At 35.7% G+C, this 22,466-nt stretch overlaps 1 protein-coding gene across 2 annotated transcripts in view; it reads left to right on the top strand.

The window, feature by feature from the left end:
- The window catches only part of DTWD2 (DTW domain containing 2), a 96,905-nt gene that overhangs the window by 61,066 nt on the left and 13,373 nt on the right, over positions 1-22,466 (top strand). Inside the window, exon 5 of one of the 2 annotated variants that reach the window (XM_060091866.1) lies at positions 13,169-13,234. The exons of the other annotated variant lie outside the window; for it this stretch is intronic. Within the exon in view, the coding sequence (XP_059947849.1) occupies positions 13,169-13,234 (66 nt within the window). The remainder of the gene's footprint in view (positions 1-13,168; positions 13,235-22,466) is intronic. 2 annotated transcript variants of the gene reach the window in all.

The raw sequence follows: 22,466 nt of genomic DNA, 5'->3' as shown, positions 1-22,466 counted from the left end.
AAGGAGCTTCATGTAGTCCATGAATATAAATACATAAATTTGTTAGTGAAGTGAGAAATGTACATTTCTCTTAAATTTTAGTGCTTCTGGAAAATTTTTATTAGCAATATTCTATATATGGTTCAACAGAGATGGGAAATGTTCATCATAGTTTCCATGTTTCTCTTTGCCTGTTCCTTTCTCATTTGATAACTGCAAAGTTGTATCTACAGAAGAAGAACCCTTGTAAATGTACACAAATCTGATGTCTAATCTTGAACTATACTATTCTGTCTCTTCTACTCATTAGGTACAAAAATATAATTATTTGTCGAACTCATAGCACCACCATTTTCAAGTGTCATTTTTGCCAGCTGTTTATTTTTTGAAGTAATTTTACCCTCTAAGATCAGTAGTGTTTGATTTTCCTCTATTTTTTGAGAGAATTGTTGATATTCTAGAAAAATGAGTTTCAAATAATGTTGGTAGTCATTAGAAGGAAATGATATTTTCAATTGATAATACTCTTATAAACCATGTTATTTCTTAGGTATATGAACTTTTGAAATCTCAAATCTCATTTTTTCAAGTAAGCAATGGAGGTTTTAAAAAAATCTTAGATCATGGTATTTACAGTCATAGGAATCTGGTAAAAAAGAAAGCAAAGATAGCATTTGGATCATGTTCTTGTAAGATTCATGTCACTTAACAGATATGTTAAAAATTGGTATTTAGACCTTCACTGTTTGCTTTTTCTGTGTGAATTTGAACATATGATAAATACAAGGTAGTGTTCTTGTTATATGTTTTGTTGGAGAAATAAAATGTATATTCCAAAATAGATGTATATTAGAATGCATTCAAAATCTGATATAAAACATTAAAACTGTGAGATTAATTCTGTTGTACAAAGTTACTAATCAGTTAGGATGATCAAATCATTTGCATGTAATGTTTTGCTGATAGCATCAGAATTTTAAGGTGATTGAAATGATTTTCAGTGTGCTTCAGTAAGCCATATGAAAATACCAAAAAGCATACTTACCTTAGTTGTTAAGGAAAATCCCAAAGCAAAATACTTACTTAAATTAGAGAGTTTAGGTCTTGGTTCATGTATAAGTTTGAATGTATTTTAGTACTTGATATTTGCCAGTAGTGTGAGTTTATAGAGGTCTCAAAGCCTAACAAATATATGAGAATTGAAATAATATGGGAATGGAAAAAAAACTGAGATGTATTTTTAAAAAAGAAACAAGGAAAATTAATAACAAGTTAGTTGTGTCTGGAACCTAATGAAAAAACCCATTCCAGTTGAAAATTAGGCAGTGTGTTTCTAAGAGATTTTAAAAAAGTCAAAAGAGAATCCCAACTGTTACCACTTGATTATGATGAGTGTTTTTGAGTTCATTAACTTTTAAAAGTTTGTTTCTGAAGTTTAGGAATCTAAAATTCTATTATAAGACAAGTTCTAATTTTAGAGATGTTGAAATGTGGAGAGAAAATGCGTGTCTAAGAATCAGTAAAATACAAGGTTATTGTTTACAAGCAGAACAAGGTAGAAGAACTTGTCTAAAGTTATAAAAAGTGGTTAATAGTCTAGATGTGAATCGAGTTCTAGTCTGGCTTTAGAATTCTTTCTTTCAGCCACTAAAATACAGTGCCTCACCTATAGACATCTTTGTCAGTACCTAAGATATACAAAAAAAAAAAAAAAAGGGCTTCCCTGGTGGCGCAGTGGTTGAGAGTCCGCCTGCCGATGCAGGGGACACGGGTTCGTGCCCCGATCCCGGAAGATCCCACATGCCGCGGAGCGGCTGGGCCCGCGAGCCATGGCCGCGGAGCCTGTGCGTCCGGAGCCTGTGCTCCGCAACGGGAGAAGCCACAGCAGTGAGAGGCCCGCGTACAGCAAAAAAAAAAAAAAAACCCAAACCAAAAACTGTACTTCATGGCATTCCATTGAATAGATGTGCTGTAGTTTATTTAACCATTTCCCTACTGCTGTATATTTAGTTTGTGTCTAGCTCTTTGCTGTTATATAAGCATTGCTACAGTAAACATCCTAATACATGTGTATACACATGTGTGTTTATCTGGTGGATAACAGGAAGTAAAATGGCTGTGTCAAAGAGTATTCATGTTTCAAATTTTGATAGAAACTATAAAGCTGCCATATCGGCTTTGGCCATTGGGAGTTCTTTCAGATTGGTTCCTGTGTCCTTCTGACATGCTTCAGCCTTTTTTTCCCTCTCTCTCAAGTACTTCCTTACCTTCTGTCACTATAATGTACTCCAGGCTCATCTTCTATTTTTCCTGCCCCAGTCCTAAAATTTCTCCAGCTCAGCCATTTCTCCATGATCCCTGGTTCCTTCCATTGACAAATTATATTTAGAAACTAAGCTGTGGGCTGTAGGTAAGTTTGCTGCTACTGGGGTGTCACTTTGATAGGGCCTCTCAGTTGACAGCCCTAGAAAATATATGTGTACATACATCTCTAATTATTTCCGCATCTAGCTATTCTGTATCTGCATACATATTAAAGCAAATGAGTTTGTACTGATGTCTCCAAGTGTAATCCAGCACCACAGGGTTCATTCCAGCCTTTCTCCCTTGCTTATTTGTAAATTCGTTCTCTGACCTTGAGGAACCTCATTTCCATTACTACAGTTTGTCTGTTTGTTCAACCTGAACTCAGTGCATGTAAACTAGTTTCAGAGTTATTAACTTCCGTCCCCATAAGAAAACACACTTACCAGCAAGACTACTATGTTTATGTACAGTTCTTTTTATCTTCAGCTCAATAGTATCAAGTTAAAATACCGTTTTCCAAAGTTACTTAGGTCAGTTTTATTTTTTCTCATCTTCAGGGATATAATTTTATATCACTTTTAATCATTTTTTTAATTTATTTTTTAAAACATCTTTATTGAGGTATAATTGCTTTACATTGTTGTGTTAGTTGCTCTTGTATAACAAAGTGAATCAGCTATACATATACATATATCCCCATATCTCCTCCCTCTTCCGTCTCTCTCCAACCCTCCCTATCCCACCCATCTAGGTGGTCACAGAGCACTGAGCTGATCTTCCTGTGCTATGTGGCTGCTTCCCACTAGCTATCTGTTTTACATTTGGTAGTGTATATATGTGTATGCCACTCTCTCACTTCATCCCAGCTTACCCTTCCCCCTTCCCGTGTCCTCAAGTCCATTCTCTACATCTGCATCTTTATTCCTGTCCTGCCTCTAGGTTCTTCAGAACCTTTTTTTTTTTTTTTTTTTTAGATTCCATATATATGTGTTAGCATATGGTATTTGTTTTTCTCTTTCTGACTTACTTCACTCTGTATGACAGTCTCTAGGTCCATCCACCTCACTACAAATAACTCAATTTCATTTCATTTTATGGCTGAGTAATATTCTATTGTATATATGTGCAACATCTTCTTTATCGATTCATCTGCTGATGGACACTTAGATTGCTTCCATGTCCTGGCTATTGTAAATAGAGCTGCAGTGAACACTGTGGTACATGACTCTTATTGAATTATGGTTTTCTCAGGGTATATGCCCAGTAGTGGGATTGCTGGGTCATATGGTAGTTCTATTTTTAGTTTTTTTTGTGTGTGTGTGGTACGCGGGCCTCTCACTGTTGTGGCCTCTCCCGTTGCGGAGCACAGGCTCCGGACGTGCAGGCTCAGCGGTATGGCTCACAGGCCCACCCGCTCCATGGCATGTGGGATCCTCCCGGACTGGGGCACGAAACCGTGTCCCCTGCATCGGCAGGCGGACTCTCAACCACTGTGCCACCAGGGAAGCCCCTACTTTTAGTTTTTTAAGGAACCTCCATACTGTTCTCCATAGTGGCTGTATCAATTTACATTCCCACCAACAGTGCAAGAGGGTTCCCTTTTCTCCACACCCTCTACAGCATTTATTGTTTGTAGATTTTTTGATGATGGCCATTCTGACCGATGTGAAGTGATACCTCACTGTAGTATTGATGTGAGTTTCTCTAAGGATTAGTGATGTTGAGCATTCTTTCATATGTTTGTTGGCAATCTGTATATCTTCTTTGGAGAAATGTCTATTTAGGTCTTCTGCCCATTTTTGGATTGGTTTTTTTGATATTGAGCTGCATGAGCTGCTTGTATATTTTGGAGATTAATCCTGTGTCAGTTGCTTCATTTGCAAATATTTTCTCGCATTCTGAGGTTGTCTTTTTGTCTTGTTTATGGTTTCCTTTGCTGTGCAAAAGCTTTTAAGTTTCATTAGGTCCCATTTGTTTATTTTTGTTTTTATTTCCATATCTCTAGGAGGTGGGTCAAAAAGGATCTTGCTGTGATTTATGTCCTAGAGTGTTCTGCCTGTGTCTTCCTCTAAGAGCTTTATAGTGTCTGGCCTTACATTTAGGTCTTTAACCCATTTTGAGTTTCTTTTTGAGTATGGTGTTAGGGAGTTTTCTAATTTCATTCTTTTACATGTAGCTGTCCAGTTTTCCCAGCACCGTTTATTGAAGAGGCTGTCTTTTTTCCATTGTATATTCTTGCCTGTCTGTCAAAGATAAGGTGAACATATGTGCATGGGTTTATCTCTGAGCTTTCTATCCTGTTCCATTGATCTATATTTCTGTTTTAGTGCCAGTACCATACTGTCTTGATTACTGTAGCTTTGTAGTATAGTCTGAAGTCAGGGATCCTGACTCCTCCAGCTCCATTTTTCTTCCTCAAGATTGCTTTGGCACTTCGGGGTCTTTTGTGTTTCCATACAAATTGTGAAATTTTTTGTTCTAGTTCCGTGAAGAATGCCATTGGTAGTTTGATAGGGATTGCATTAAATTTGTAGATTGCTTTGGGTGGTATAATCATTTTCACAGTGTTGATTCTTCCAATCCAAGAACATGGTATCTCTCTCCATCCGTTTGTATCATCTTTAATTTCTTTCATCAGTGTCTTATAGTTTTCTGCATACAGGTCTTTTGTCTCCTTAGGTAGGTTTATTCCTAGGTATTTTATTCTTTTTGTTGCAATGGTAAATGGGAGTGTTTCCTTAATTTCTCTTTCAGATTTTTCATCATTAGCGTATAGGAATGCAAGAGATTTCTGTGCATTAACTTTGGATCACTTTTAATCATTGATTATTAATATTATGTGGGTGCATAAAATAATGATATATTGTATGGTAACCTGATATATTGGAAGAAAAATAAGTAGATAAGAAACCTTTTGTAGCTTTTATTTCAAATAATATTTTAACATAGATCCATGATAAAAAAGATTTCAAGGAAATATGGATATTCATTTTGTTTTTCTGAGTAGTTCTCTTTAAAATGGAATTATTTTCTCATACATATTATCTTTAATACATTTAAAAGTTCAGATACAACCAATTGTAATAATATTTTTCCTAAGATAGGAAAATAATGTAATTAGATAAGATTATTATTTCGTTGGTTTATAGAACTATAAGGATGAAGGAATCTATTCTGTTTATTTATTTGTTCATTTTACCTTATTTAATCTTCGCTAGCCTATCATGAATGAAGGAATATTATTAGTAAAAGCTAAGGGTAAGAAAAACAAGTTAGAAGAATAATGAAGTTACACAGTGTTCTGTTTGTACACATTTTTAATTAATGGGAAGTCATTTCCTAATCCAGCTAGGGAATTTTGTTTAGCTTCATTGTTCTATAGTTTTGAAAATCTCATAGTGTTCCTGCTAAAGGTTTATTAAAAAGTGAGCCAAATCTAAATGTCACAGTAGTTCATTCATCAATCTCAACCAAAATCTATTTTTTTTACTTTATGTATTTCTGTTTATTTAAAGTGGTGTTTTCAACAGCAAGTAAAAATTTGCACATGAAATATAAACTCTGGAATGTCATTGAATATCAGTGTGGGAAACCGGTTTGTCCATTCTTTTACTTGTTTAGTACTTTTACTTAAAAAAATTCTATTACTGTCATGCTAAATCATTTTTAAGCAAATCACCTTCCTGAAGTTGCATTTTAATATTTACTGAACTGTTGTTAGGGGACCAGATTCCTTATCCTTTTCTTACTTTTAAGAGTAGCTCCCGTAATAGAGACAGGAAACATATTTGGAGCTGTGCAGTATTTTGTGATTCAGAGTGCTTACAGAGAGCTGTGCTATTGTATAAAATTGTTTTTTTCATAACTATCACTAAGTATCTGAGTACAGAAACTGCTTTTCTATTTGCTGTCTTCTTCATAAATCTTAGGTACTTTTCTGTCAGTTAATGAGATCCTACTCCAGGGTACTTTCCTTAGTGGTGAGGAAAAAGGGATAGAAGGAATTAGAAGGTAAAGCTCCTCCTTTCTGCCCTGGGAGGGGAGTGTGACTGGTTGGCTTGTCTGCTTGTTTACTTGCATATGTATTTATAAAGCAAAATTATATTCAGCACCTCTTATGTGCCAGGCCCTTTCTTAGGTACCATAAACACAAGTATGAGGAAAAAGCAAGGTTTCTTTTCTCTAGTTGCACAGTCGAATTGGAGGAGACAAATACATAAATATAATTATAGTAAAGTGTGTCAAGAACTTGATAGTAGGTATTTTGGAAGAAGAGAAATATCATGTATCCTGGCAGGGGAAGTTATGGAATGTTTCCTGTAGAAGAGGTGTTACCCATCTAAGGAATGTGTTGAGTCACCCAGAGAGAGCAGGAAAGAGAAGGAAGGACGCTTCTGTAAAGGGAAAGTGGGAGCACAGTCTCAAGAGAAAAAGCATCATGTATGTAAGGATGATCAGGGTCCTTAGAAAATAAGGTGCAAGTAGTAAAAGGGCAAGAAAGTGAGTAAGATAGGGCCTAGATTGGGGATGAGTATTTAATGCCATCCTTGGTATTAATGCCTGGCATTATATAATGGAAAGATCCTTTCCATTTTTTACTGTGTTAAAATACATATGACATAATATTTACCATTATAACCATTTTAAGTGTACATTTTCAGGTGTTCAACTATCTTATTATTTTAGATGGCAGAAGAAGATCTCATTTTGAAGTATACAAAGCTCTGTGATTCCCTTAAGACCAAAGTGAAAGTTTACACAGTGTATCAGTTACAGGTTGCCACAATAATTCTGTGTAACAACCAACCAGAAGCATTTTAGTAGCAAATAATCTTAGTAGTATATAATAAGTTTATTGCTTACAGAGTCAGGTGGGTGTTGGCTAGGCAGCTCTGCTGGTCTTGGCTGGGCTCACTCTTATAACTGGTGTAGACTGGCTCTTGGATGGTCACCAACATGATTAAGCTCTTCCACTTCTCATTCTTCTGTAGGTTATCCCAGTCATACTCTCATGATGATGGCAGATGTGTTAGAGGAAGCAGGCGAGTATAATTGTATGAGCACTTTTCAAGTGCTCAGTCTAGGGCTGCGTATTCCCCACTATAGAGGAAAGACCTTTCTGTGTACTCTGCTCAATAACCTACGAATCATGAGATTTTCTAGTCTAGCTGGTGGGAACAGGCCCATACCCAACCCTGTGTGTCTGCAGGTACCATTGTCACTTTTCTTTTTAGATGACTTTGGTGTCTAATATTCCTTAAACATAGTATGAAAAGCAATAACCATAAAGTAAAAGGTTGATAAATTATACTTCATTGATTTTAAGAACGTCTAGTCATTAAAAGACATTAGTAGAGTTAAAATGTACTTTACAGTTAGAAGATGTTTATAATACATAATATAAAAAATAGTACAAATCACTAAGAAAGAGGCCTAAAACCCAATATTATAAAAATTGGAGCCAACACATACACATAGGTTTTACTTAAGTGAAAAAAAAAAAAGCTTAAAGCTCACACACACACACCAATTGGAAAAGTCACTCATCTAGTTAGGGTCAGAGTAGAGACTACTATTGAGGTCGCTTAAATTTTTAAAAACTTTTGTTTTACTTGTAGCTTAGTCAACTTTCTGGCTTTTGAAATTACAAATTGCACAGCATAGATGTGCAAGTTTGAACATTATCAGCATTAAAAATGTTATTAACTCTCTATTTGTAAAGGATTTTACAGTTTACAGAGTGATTTACCATACTCATGTTCATTTGATCTTTCTCATATCTCTACCAAGGCACAATAGATATTATAGAAAACTAAGACTCACAGAAGTTATGTGGCTTGGCCAGAGTCATAAAGATGTATTTGGTGACCCTAGCGTTAGAATTCTTATCTTCTCATGCCCAATCTAATGCCTTTTCCACTTCACATGGATATCTTTCCAAAAACATTCATAAACCTCTTATGTTCAAGATAATGTCAGATTCTTAGGATGTCGAGATACAAGTCAGCCCACCTTCAATGGTGTGACAGGTGAGTAGTAGAAATTACTAAACCAAGATTCCTCCAGAATCCTAGGCTGGTGTCGAAATTGAGGTCATTCATAGTAACAATCACCTTTGTTTCATTGGTTCCTGCTCCTGCCTCATAGGGTCTGACCATGGTCACCAGTAAATCTTCCACCATTGGCGATTGCTTAAAATACTCAAATGGTGTTCTAAGTAAGATCTGGAAACAGTGTAATCAGCTACCCAGATTTAATTCTTCCTTACAACTCTGAAGTCCTGTTTCTGGACCAAGCTTTTGTCTATTTTCTTTCCTTTTGGGTAGTTTATTGTTTTTTCTTCAGAGGTCTCTAAGCTTCTTATATACACGTATTTCTGTTGGGTCTTTTAAAGATGTCACATTTAAGATATGCATCCACATTTCTTTTATAAGTAGATGAAAGGATAAATATCCACAATGAGAAACGCTTTATTCCCATCAGATTAACAAACATTTTAAAATGTCTGATGATATCAAATGTTGGAGATGAAATGGAACAAGTGGAACTCTTATTCGCTGCTAAAGGGTGTATAAAATATTACTACTTTGGGACACAATTTGCCATTATTTCATGAGGAAAGCATAACCCAATACTTTGATATCAGTTTTACTCCTAGATACATACTCTGGTGAACTTCCTGCACTTCTGTACTAGGACACAAAAATTTTTATTAGTTTGCTTATAATAGCAAACAACTCTAAACAGCTCAAATGTTTCAGTGAATATGTAAATTGTGGCAAATTCACATACAGGGATACTGTAAGACAGAAATGAAAATGAATGAACTGCAGCTATAGGAATAAATATGGATGGATGAATCCTTGTTAAAAAGACAAGTCACAGAAGAATATAAACCTTTTTTATAAAGTTCAAAAAGGCAAAATTGAACAATGTGTTATTTAGGATACCCAAAACTAAGAGAATAATAAAAACTTAAGACTAGTGGTTATCTTGGAGGAGGTCAAGTTTATTAGGAGAGCTTTTGCTGTTTTACTAAGGATATTCTTTTTGTTTCTTTTTTAAAACTGAGGTATAGTTGATTTACAGTATTATGTAATTTCAGGTATATATCATCGTCACTTACAATTTTAAAAGGTTATACTCCATATATAGTTATTATAAAATATTGGCTATATTCTCTTTGTTGTACAATATATTCTTGTAGCTTATTTATTTTATACATAGTAGTTTGTATCTTTTACCATACCACTATCTTGTCCCTCTCTCCTTCCTGCTTCTCACTGGTAACCACTAGTTTGTTCTCTTTATCTGTGAGTCTGTTTCTTTTTTGTTGTATTCACTAGTTTGTTTTATTTTTTAGATTCCACATATAAGTAATATCCCACAGTATTTGTCTCTCTCTGTTTGACTTAACTTCACTAAGCATAATACCCTCCAAGTCCATCCATGTTATTGCAAATGGCAAAATTTCCTTCTTTTTTATGGCTGAGTAGTATTCCGTGTGTGTGTGTGTGTGTGTGTGTGTGTGTGTGTGTATACCATATATATATATATAATCTCACATCTTCTTTATCCATTCACCTCTTGATGGGCACTTAGGTTGCGTTCATATCTAGACTATTGTAAATAGTGCTGCTATGAACATCGGAGTGCATGTATCTTTTTGAACTAATGTTTTTGTTTTCTTCGGCTGTATACCCAGGAGTAGAATTGCCGGATCATACAGTAATTCTATTTTTAGTTTTTTGAGGAACCTCCATACCATTTTCCATAGTGGCTGCACTAAGGACATTCTTAAATGAAATTAGATGTATTAGATGGATCTATCTGTCTATCTATCTGTCTGTCTATTTCTCTATGTTTCTGTGAGTGTGTGGAACATACTGGGAGGGGTATCCTGAGAGTGTCAATTATTTTGGTTATTTCTATTGTATTTCTCAAATAGTTACTAAAAGATTCAGGGATGCCAGTTTTAGTCATTCTTCATGACTCAAATATTGCATATTTTCTTTTGTAGATATTAAAAATTTTATAATTATGTATTAAAAATTAAGGTGTTAGAAGAAATAATACTGTATGATAGTCATTTTTTCTTGGTGGTGACACTACAGGGTACTCTCACTTTTTATATTTGCATTTCTAAATCTTATAGGTCTTTTATTTTTTATTTATTTATTTATTTATTTTTTTTTTGCTGTACGCGGGCCTCTCACTGCTGTGGCCTCTCCCGTTGCGGAGCACAGGCTCCGGACACACAGGCTCCGTGGCCATGGCTCGCGGGCCCAGCCGCTCCGCGGCATGTGGGATCTTCCGGGATCGGGGCACGAACCCGTGTCCCCTGCATCGGCAGGCGGACTCTCAACCACTGCGCCACCAGGGAAGCCCCTTATAGGTCTTTTATAATTGACATGAAATTTTAATATCTAGAAAAGACATAAATGATTATTGAAAGCAAAAGCACAAATTCAAAGTTTTTTCTAATATTTTGCTAATGAGATGTTAACCTTGGTTATATGCTAGTCTACAAAGCTGTCATGTCGGACTTAATACTAAGGATATTTGTTTTTGAAAATCACCAAGCCCAGCATTTACTCTCACTTGAGACTTTCAGATAAGCATATTTATCTTTCACCAGAATTTAAATAAGTCCAAATTTGGGTCAGTGTTTTCTGCACTGATATAAAGTATATCTAAATTTAAAACTAAAGCTGACCATTTGAGTGGTCAAAAGACCACTAATATATGTTACATTGTTACAGATACAGTACTTAATTAAGTATCCACTTGTATGCAATATTATTAAACAATTCCAAAACCATTCACTATAAATAAAAGTTTATTTTATAAGTTTTTCAACTAATATCCTCTGCATGGCACTTCATCTTTTTATAATTTCTTTTAGCACCTGTAACTAAATGTAAATATGTTATTATTATAAGTCGGGGCAAAAGATTATAAACATTTTTATTTTAAGGGAAGAAAATAGAAATGATGTGGTTCCTAAAAATGAGTCTCTGTGATTATTTGAAAATCTTTTAAAAAATTCCAACTTTATACAGAATGTTAAATGTCTTAGAAACATATGAATGATATAATGTAATTGACCATGAAACACTGGCTTCCCATGGTATCAAGTTTATACATATTCTTGAGTTGACAATTTAGAAGCTTTTGATATCTCCATTTTTATAGTAGAATAATTATGCATGTGTTTATGTACATATATATGTGATTAGACAAATATAATAATTATAGAAAAGGTTTTTGTGACTTACTTTCCTTATATGATTTTATAATTTAAAAAATTGCATGACATTTATTCCCTTTAGAATTTTTTCTCCAAATAGGTGCTCTAAAAATGTCACTTTGAATTAAAGCAGAGTGTTTGGAAAAAATAACTTATTTATGTTCTTGATGTAGATTTCAATAACATGCTGAGTTTTGCTCTGGTTGAATTTTTCCAGTATCTCAAAAGAAATTGCTGAAAATATTTAGATGTAAGGTTTTCAGATTTTGCATTATAGAAAACAATGTTAGAATTGCATAGAATAAAAGAAGGTAATCCCTTTAAAATTCCTAGAAGAGGATTTGATATGCACCTTATATATATACATATATACATATTTTTTCATTAAACAGTTCATATTTGCTTCACAAAGTCCAATTTTTTTTTTTTTTTTACAAATTTCTCAGCTTAAAAGGAATTGCATTTCTTTTCCTGTAATATGAACAACTGGCTAAATTTCTACTTCTTAAAGGATTTGTGTGACATCAGTGGGCTCTCCCTGCTTAATAAACTTACTAGGCCTCTCACCTTCTGAGATGGCCTGAACTCTGTCTATGGAGGGTGTTTCTCCCTTGGCCGCTCTCACTTTCCGAGATGACCCCATGCCCTGGGGCCACTCTTGCCTTTTGAGACAGTCTGCATTCTGTCTATGGAATGCGTATTTCTAAGTAAATCCACGTCTTACCTAAAAAACAAAAAACAAAAAAATAAAACACAACTTACTGAAGTCCCTCAAAAGAGATAAATTATGACTAATAATATTTGTTTCCCATTTCCAACTTTTCTCTATAAAATTTAATAATTGACTAAAGCAGTTGCTTATCAACTTTGTAAGTTTATTTTACTTATTTATTTTTTTGGCCTATGCTACGCAGCTTGCGAGTTTTTAGTTCCTCGACCAGGGATCAAACGCAGGCCCTGGCAGTGAAAGCACCAAGTCCTAACCACTGGACCGCCCAGGGAATTTCCTCAACCTCATAAGTTTAAATTCAGACAGAGAACCCTAATGTCTTTATACAAATCCTTTCTCCCCCTCTCATTTCCACGTCTCCTTGCCCAGTAAAGTTACCAAAAAACCATAAATTTAAGTATTTAACTGCTGGGTTTGAATTCATAGGTATAGTTTTTTTCTTTTCTAATGATTATCATCAGCGTTCATTCATTCAACCAGTATTTATTGAATACCAGCCACTATGGGGCACCGTTATTGACACTAGAATACAGTAAGTTGTAAGTAAAATAATCCATGCCTTAATGGAGCTTACTTTCTGTGGAAAAAGTCACTTAGGTCAGTATATAATTACAAATTAAATTCTGTGAATGGCATATAGGGGGTGCTTTAAAATGGCAATTTGATTGAAGTTGGGAATTCATGAAGACCTCTTTAACATTTGAGAACTGAAGGATAGTAATAGTTAGCCAGGCAAAGAAAAGGTAAATACTTTTTTATACTTATCCTGGCTATGTAGTGAGGGAGGTGGGGAAAGAGTGTTCTTCATGAAATGGATAGTTTATAGACCATGGTAAGTATTTTGCCTAGTGGCAAGCTAAGGATTTTAATTTGAGTAATAATGTGATCAGTTTGTTTTATAGAAGTTCACTTGGCTGATACATATAGAAGGATTTATAAGAAGATTGAAGTGGAAGCAAGACGTCCAGGTAGGCATTTGCAGAGATTCAGTCTAGTAAAGATATTGACTTGGAATTGAGTACTGTTGTTGGAAAGAATGTTATTAAAAAATAAAAGTCATGCTAATGGTTACAAAACTTATGTGTTTGTGTCTCTGGCTTAGACTGATAACCTTGTCTAGTAGAAAAAGAACTAATTAATACAGATAGATGGAGTTAGGCTCTGGATATTGCCAATAAATTAAATATATGCAAATAGCTTTTATATGGATTAAGGAATTGATGGGAATCTTAATAAAATAATAATAAGTTAAAGTACAGAACCTTTCATTAAGCAGATGGTGAAAAGCAACGTAACAGTAAACCACAATTTATTAAATATTGTATATCATCATAGTGATACTTTTATTGTAATTAATGCTTTCCATAAAGAAGTGTGGAATTAACATGCCAATGCTTTATCTGTTTATTTATTTATTTATGATGATGATTTGTCTTTTATTTATTTATTTTTTAAACTTTTAAAAATGTACAGAGGTATTGAATTTTTTTTTAAACATCTTTATTGGAGTATAATTGCTTTACAATGGTGTGTTAGTTTCTGCTGTATAACAAGGGAATCAGCTATACATATACATATATCCCCATTTCTCCTCCCTCTTGCGTTTCGCTCCCACCTTCCCTATCGCACCCCTCTAGGTGGACACAAAGCACTGAGCTGTACTCCCTATGCCATGTGGCTGCTTCCTGCTAGATATTTGTTTTACATTTGATGGTGTATATATGTCCATGCCACTCTCTCACTTCATCCCAATTACCCTTCCCCCTCCCCGTGTCCTCAAGTCCATTCACTACATCTGCCTCTTTATTCCTGTCCTGCCTCTAGGTTCTTCAGAACCTTTTTCTTTTTTTTTTAGATTCCATATATATGTGTTAGCATATGGTATTTGTTTTTCTCTTTCTGACTTACTTCACTCTGTATGACAGTCTCTAGGTCCATCCACCTCACTACAAATAACTCAATTTCATTTCATTTTATGCCTGAGTAATATTCTATTGTATATATGTGCAACATCTTCTTTATCGATTCATCTGTTGATGGACACTTAGATTGCTTCCATGTCCTGGCTATTGTAAATAGAGCTGCAGTGAACACTGTGGTACATGACTCTTATTGAATTATGGTTTTCTCAGGGTATATGCCCAGTAGTGGGATTGCTGGGTCATATGGTAGTTCTATTTTCAGTTTTTTTTTTTTTTTTTTTTGTGGTACGCGGGCCTCTCACTGTTGTGGCCTCTCCCGTTGCGGAGCACAGGCTCCGGACGTGCAGGCTCAGCGGTATGGCTCACAGGCCCACCCGCTCCGTGGCATGTGGGACCCTCCCGGACCGGGGCACGAAACCGTGTCCCCTGCATCGGCAGGCGGACTCTCAACCACTGTGCCACCAGGGAAGCCCCTACTTTTAGTTTTTTAAGGAACCTCCATACTGTTCTCCATAGTGGCTGTATCAATTTACATTCCCACCAACAGTGCAAGAGGGTTCCCTTTTCTCCACACCCTCTACAGCATTAATTGTTTGTAGATTTTTTGATGATGGCCATTCTGACCGATGTGAAGTGACACCTCACTGTAGTATTGATGTGAATTTCTCTAAGGATTAGTGATGTTGAGCATTCTTTCATGTGTTTGTTGGCAATCTGTATATCTTCTTTGGAGAAATGTCTATTTAGGTCTTCTGCCCATTTTTGGATTGGGTTTTTTGTTTTTTTTTGATATGAGCTGCATGAGCTGCTTGTATATTTTGGAGATTAATCCTTTGTCAGTTGCTTCATCTGCAAATATTTTCTCTCATTCTGAGGATTGTCTTTTCGTCTTGTTTATGGTTTCCTTTGCTGTGCAAAAGGTTTTAAGTTTCATTAGGTCCCATTTGTTTACTTTTGGTTTTATTTCCATATCTCTAGAAGGTGGTTCAAAAAGGATCTTGCTGTGATTTATGTCATAGAGCGTTCTGCCTGTGTCTTCCTCTAAGAGTTTGATAGTGTCTGGCCTTACATTTAAGTCTTTAATCCATTTTGAGTTTATTTTTCTGTATGGTGTTACGGAGTGTTCTAATTTCATTCTTTTACATGTAGCTGTCTAGTTTCCCCAGCACCACTTATTGAAGGGGCTGTCTCTTCTCCGTTGTATATGCTGCCTCCTTTGTCAAAGATAAGGTGACCATATGTGCGTAGATTTACCTCCGGGCTTTCTATCCTGTTCCATTGATCTATATTTCTGTTTTTGTGCTAGTACCATACTGTCTTGATTACTGTAACTTTGTAGTATAGTCTGAAGTCAGGGATCCTGATTCCTCCAGTTCCATTTTTCTTTCTCAAGATTGCTTTGGTGCTTCGGGGTCTTTTGTGTTTCCATACAAATTGTGAAATTTTTTGTTCTAGTTCTGTGAAAAATGCTATTGGTAGTTTGATAGGGATTGCATTGAACCTGTAGAATGGTTTGTGTAGTATAGTCACTTTCACAATGTTGATTCTTCCAATCCAAGAGCATGGTATATCTCTCCATCTATTTGTATCATTTTTAATTTCTTTCATCAGTGTCTTATAATTTTCTGCATACAGGTCTTTTGTCTCCTTAGGTAGATTTATTCCTAGATATTTTATTCTTTTTGTTGCAATGGTAAATGGGAGTGTTTTCTTAATTTCACTTTCAGATTTTTCATCACTAGTGTATAAGAATGCCAGAGATTTCTGTGCATTAATTTTGTATCCTCCTACTTTAGCAAATTCATTGATTAGCTCTAGTAGTTTTCTGGTAGCATCTTTAGGATTCTCTCTATATAGTAGCATGTCATCTGCAAACAGTGACAGCTTTACTTCTTTTCCAGTTTGGATTCCTTTTATTTCTTCTTTGTCTCTGACTGCTGTGGCTAACACTTCCAAAACTATGTTGAATACTAGTGGTGGCAACCTTGTCTTGTTCCTGATCTTAGTGAAAATGGTTTCAGTTTTTCACCATTTAGGACGATGTTGACTGTGGGTTTTCCATATATGGCCTTTATTATATTGAAGTAAGTTCCCTCTGTGCCTACTTTCAGGAGGGTTTTTTATCATAAATGGGTGTTGAATTTTCTCAAAAGCTTTTTCTGCATTTATTGAGATTATCATATGGTTTTTACCCTTCAGTTTGTTAATAGGGTGTATCACATTGATTGATTTGCATATAATGAGGAGTCCTTGCATTCCTGGGATAAACCCCACTTTATCATGGTGTATGATCCTTTTCATGTGCTGTTGGATTCTGTTTGCTAGTATTTTGTGGAGGATTTTTGCATCTATGTTCATCAGTGATACTGGCCTGTAGTTTTCTTTCTTGTGGCATCTTTGGTTTTGGTATCAGGGTGACGGTGGCCTCATAGAATGAGTTTGGGAGTGTTCCTCCCTCTGCTATGCTTTGGAAGAGTTTGAGAAGGATGGGTGTTACCTCTTCTCTAAATGTTTGATAGAATTCTCCTATGAAGCCATGTGTTCCTGGGCTTTTGTTTGTTGGAAGATTTTTAATCACAGTTTCAATTTCTCTGCTTGTGATTGATCTGTTTATATTTTCTATTTCTTCTTGGTTCAGTCTCAGAAGGTTGTGCTTTTCTAAGACTTTGTCCATTTCTTTTAGGTTGTCCATTTTATTGGCGTATAGTTGCTTCTAATAATCTCTCATGATCCTTTCTATTTCTGCAGTGTCAGTTGTTACTTCTCCTTTTTCATTTCTAATTCTATTGATTTGAGTCTTCTCCCTGTTTTTCTTGATGAGTCCTGCTAATGGTTTATCAATTTTGTTTATCTTCTCAAAGAATCAGCTTTTAGTTTTATTGATCTTTGCTTCAATAAGCAATCATTTCCTTCATTTCTTTTTCATTTATTTCTAATCTGATCTTTATGATTTCTTTCCTTCTGCTAACTTTGGGGGTTTTTTTTGTTCTTTCTCTAATTGCTTTAGGTGTAAGCGTTGTTTATTTGACAGGTTTCTTGTTTCTTGAGGTACGATTGTATTTCTATAAACTTCCCTCTTAGATCTGCTTTTGCTGCATCCCATAGGTTTTGAGTCATCATGTTTTCCTTGTCATTTGTTTCTAGGTACTTTCTTATTTCCTCTTTGATTTCTTCAGTGTTCTCTTGACTATTTAGAAGTGTATTATTTAGCCTCCATGTGTTTGTATTGTTTATACATTTTTTCCTGTAATTGATATCTAGTCTCATAGTATGTGGTTGGAAAAGAAATGATACAGTTTCAATTTTCTTAAATTTACCAAGGCTTGATTTGTGACCCATGATATGATCTGTCCTGGAGAATGTTCCATGAGCACTTGAGAAGAAAGTGTATTTTGTTGTTTTTGGATGGCATGTCCTATAAATATCAGTTAAGTCCATCTTGTTTAATGTATCTTTTAAAGCTTGTGTTTCCTTATTTATTTTCAGTTTTGATGATCTGCCCATTGGATGAAAGTGGGGTGTTAAAGTCCCGTACTATGATTGTGTTACTGTTGATTTCCCCTTTTATGGCTGTTAGCATTTCCCTTATGTATTGAGGTGCTCCTGTGTTGGGTGAATAAATATTTACAATTGTTATATCTTCTTCTTAGATTGATCCCTTGATCATTATATAGTGTCCTTCTTTGTCTCTTGTAATAGTCTTTATTTTAAAGTCTGTTTTGTTTGATATGAGAATTGCTACTCCAGCTTTCTTCTGATTTCCATTTGCATGGAATATCTTTTTCCATCCCCTCACTTTCAGTCTGTATGTGTCCCTAGGTCTGAAGTGGGTCTCTTGTGGACAGCATATATACGGGTCTTGTTTTTGTATCGATTCAGCCAGTCTGTGTCTTTTGGTTGTAGTGTTTAATCCATTTACATTTAAGGTAGTTATCAATATATATGTTCCTGTTACCATTTTCTTAATTGTTTTGTGTTTATTGTTGTAGGTCTTTTCCTTCTCTTGTGTTTCCTGCCTAGAGAAGTTCCTTTAGCATTTGTTGTAAAGGTGGTTTGGTGGTGCTGAAATCTCTTAGCTTTTGCATGTCTGTAAAGGTTTTAATTTCTTTGTCGAATCTGAATGAGATCCTTGCTGGGTAGAGTAATCTTGGTTGTAGGTTTTCCCTTTCATAACTGTAAATATGTCCTGCCACTCCCTTCTGGCTTGCAGAGTTTCTGCTAAAGTTCAGTGTTATCCTTATGGGGATTCCCTTGTATGTTATTTGTTGTTTTTCCCATGCTGCTTTTAATATTTTTTCTATGCATTTAATTTTTGATAGTTTGATTAGTATGTGTTTTGGCGTGTTTCTCCTTGGATTTATCCTATATGGGACTCTCTGTGCTTCTTGGACTTGATTGACTATTTCTCTTCCCATATTAGGGAAGTTTTCAACTATAATCTCTTCACATATTTTCTCAGTCCCTTTTTCTTTCTCTTCTTCTTCTGGGACCTTTATAGTTCGAATATTGGTGCATTTAATGTTGTCCCAGAGGTCTCTGAGACTGTCCTCAATTCTTTTCATCCTTTTTTCTTTATTCTGCTCTGCGGTAGTTATTTCCACTATTTTATCTTCCAGGTCACTTATCCATTCTTCTGCCTTAGTTATTCTGCTATTGATTCCTTCTAGAGAATTTTAAATTTCATTTATTGTGTTGTTCATCATTGTTTGTTTTCTCTTTAGTTCTTCTAGATCCTTGTTAAGCGTTTCTCCATTGTATTTCGAAGATTTTGGATCATGTTTACTGTCATTACTCTGAATTATTTTTCAGGTAGACTGCCTTTTTCCTCTTCATTTGTTTGGTCTGGTGCATTTTTACCTTGCTCTTTCATCTGCTGTGTGTTTCCCTGTCTTCTCACTTTGCTTAACTTACTGTGTTTGGGTCTCCTTTACGCAGACTGCAGGTTTGTAGTTCCCGTTGTTTTTGGTGTCTGCCTCCAACGTGTAAGGTTGGTTCAGTGGGTTGTTTGGGCTTCCTGGTGGAGAGGAGTGGTGCCTGTGTTCTGGTGAATGAGGCTGGATCTTGTCTTTCTGGTGGGCAGGTCCACGTCTGGTGGTGTGTTTTGGGGTGTCTGTGGCCTTATTATGATTTTAGGCAGCCTCTCTGCTAATGGGTGGGGTTGTGTTCCTCTCTTGCTAGTTGTTTGCATAGGGTGTCCAGCACTGTAGCTTGCTGGTTGTTGAGTGGAGCTGGTCTTAGCATTGAGATGGAGATATCTGGGAGAGCTTTTGCCATTTGATGTTATGTCGGCCCCAGAGGGCTCTGGTTGACCAATGTCCCGAACTCAGCTCTCCCACCTCAGAGGCTCAGGCCTGACACCTGTGCAGAGCACCAAGACCCTGTCAGCCACTCGGCTGCTAGTGTTTGAAGGTCTCTTGTGGAGGTGGGGGGTGGCTGTGGCTCACCGTGAGGACTAGGACACTGGCAGCAGAAGTTCTGTGAAGTACTCCTTGGCATGAGCCCTCCCAGAGTCCACCATTAGCCCCACCGAAGAGCCCATGCCAGTGTTTTGATTAACCATCTAATAGAATTTGCATTTAAATCACTTGAAAAGTGAATGATAAGCTTTGGGGAAATTAAGTTTTAATTTCAAATCAGAATCTTTTCCTACTGAATAGAAAAAAATTCCTGTAATTTTTAAAGAATTCTTTACCTTGTATTCTTTTCCCATATTATTTTTACTCTTCATTGCAGTTATCAGTCTTTCATCCCTTTTTTTGGGTGGTAATTTTTCAGCCTTATTTGTGTCACTAAAAACTAATTCACTTGTCAAATTCAGTATCTGACATTTATGCACATATTGTTCGTACTACAAAGTTGACAGAATTATGTTATATTTCTGAGGGGAATATATTATATCATTAATGGCTATTATGCAGGGTACTTTATGTTGTCCAAACTGTGTTTGAATGGATTTATTTAAGAAACGCCAATTCACTTTTTGGATTTCACTAGCTCTATTAAATAGTCTAAGAAAATAATTAACAGACGTGGAGGCATCATGCACTCTGAATACAAACTGTGCTAAAAAGCTGTAGTAATCAAAATAGTATCGTGCTGGCACAAAAACAGACACATAGATTAAAGAAACAGAATAGACAAACCAGAAATAAACCCACACTTATATGGTCAATTAATCTATGACAGAGGGAGCAAAAATATACAATGGGGGTAAAGACAAACTCTTCAGTAAGTGATGTTGGCAAAACTGGACAGCTATGTGCAAAAGAACGAAACTTAAGCCACTGTCTTACACCATACATAAAAAATAAAGTCAAGTGGATTAAAGTCTAAATGTAGGATCTGAAACCATAAAACTCCTAAATGAAAGCATAGGCAGTATGCTCTTTGACATAGGTCTCAACAATATTTTTTTGGATCTGTCTCCTTAAGCAAGAGCAACAAAAGCAAAAGTAGGGCCTCCCTGGTGGCGCAGTGGTTGAGAGTCCGCCTGCCGATGCGGGGGATACGGGTTCGTGCCCCGGTCTGGGAGGATCCCATATGCCGCGGAGCGGCTGGGCCCGTGAGCCGTGGCCGCTGGGCCTGCGCGTCCGGAGCCTGTGCTCCGCAGCGGGAGAGGCCACGGCAGTGAGAGGCCCGCATACCGCAAAAAAAAAAAAAAAAAAAGCAAAAGTAAACAAGTGGGACTACATCAAACTGAAAATCTTTTACATAGTGAAGGTAACTATCAACTGAATGAAAAGGCCCCTTACTGAATGGGAGAAGACATTTTCAAATGACAAGTTCAATAAGGGGTTAATACACAAAATATGTTAAAAAAAACTCATACATCTCAATATCAAAAAACCCAAACAATTTAATTTAAAAATGAGTAGAGGACATGAATAGATATTTTTTCAAAGAAGACATACAAATAGCTAACAGGCACATGAAAAGATGTTCAACTTCTCTAGTCATCAGGGAAATGCAATCCAAACCAAAATGAAATAATTACCTCACACCTTTCAGAGTGGCTATTGTCAAGAAGACAAGTAATAAAAAGTGTTGGCAAGCATGTGGAGAAAAGGGAACCCTGGTACAATGTTGATAGGAATGTACATTGGTATGGATGCTGTGGAAAACAAAAAATTAAAAAATGGAACTGCCATATGGTTCAGCAATTTCACTTCTGGGTATTTAACTGAAAATAACAAAAGCACTAATTTTAAAAGATATATGCATACCAGTGTTCATTGTAACATTATTTACAATAGCCAAGATATGGAAACAACCTAATTGTCTGTGAAAAGATGAATGGATAAAGAATATGTGGTATATATACACAATGGAATATTACTTAACCATAAAAAGAACAAAATCTTGCCATTTGTGACAAAATGGATGGACCTAGAGGGTATTATGCTAAGTGAAATAAGACAGAGAAAGACCAATACTGTATGATATCACTTAATAATTTTTATTTTTGGCCACTCTGTGTGGCTTGCGGGATCTCAGTTCCCCAAGCAGGGATTGAACCCGGGCCATAACAGTGAAAGTGCTGAGTCCTAACCACTGGACCGCCAGGGAATTCCCCTGTGTGAATCTAAAAAACAAAACAAACATAATAAAATAGAAACAGACTCATAGATACAGAGAACTAACTGGTGATTGCCAGAGGGGAGGTGGGTAAAGGGATTGGCAAAATAAGTGAAGAAGATTAAGAGGTACAAACTTCCAGCTATGAAATAACAAAGTTATGGAGATATAATGTACAACATAGGGAATATTGTCAATAATATTGTAATAACTTTATATGGTGACAGATGTTAACTATCCTTATCCTGGTGATCATTTTGGTGTAAAATGATCAAAGGTAAAAAAAGGTATAAAAATATCAAATCACTATGTTGTACACCTGAAACTATTTAACATTGTAAGTTAATTATACTTCAATAAAAAAAATGGTGATATTCTGCAACTCATAATTTCTTATCATTTAAGTATTCTGTACTCTGTATTCTTCAAAGGAACATAGCAACCTATTGTTAGCCAATTCTTTTTTATGTCCGTCTGCCAGTTTTACTGTCATAAAATCAATTAAACATTACAGATAAGTTACACATGTGCAGAGGTAGAAGAAGATGAGAAAATATATTGAAAATATTAGGCAGATAAAAGAGTCATGCAAGGTCATTCAAGAAATGAAAAAATTTCATTTAAAAAGTATTTTCAAAAATCATTATAAATTCTTGGTCTGTCTCTTCTGTTACATAGTGTTGTTTGGGAATGTTTTAAAGAA

Source organism: Mesoplodon densirostris, chromosome 3 (assembly GCF_025265405.1).
Source record: "Mesoplodon densirostris isolate mMesDen1 chromosome 3, mMesDen1 primary haplotype, whole genome shotgun sequence".
In the NCBI taxonomy this organism is placed as follows: domain Eukaryota; kingdom Metazoa; phylum Chordata; class Mammalia; order Artiodactyla; family Ziphiidae; genus Mesoplodon; species Mesoplodon densirostris.
The sequence above is the reverse complement of the archived record's forward strand: the minus strand, read 5'-3'. Positions and strand labels throughout refer to the sequence as shown.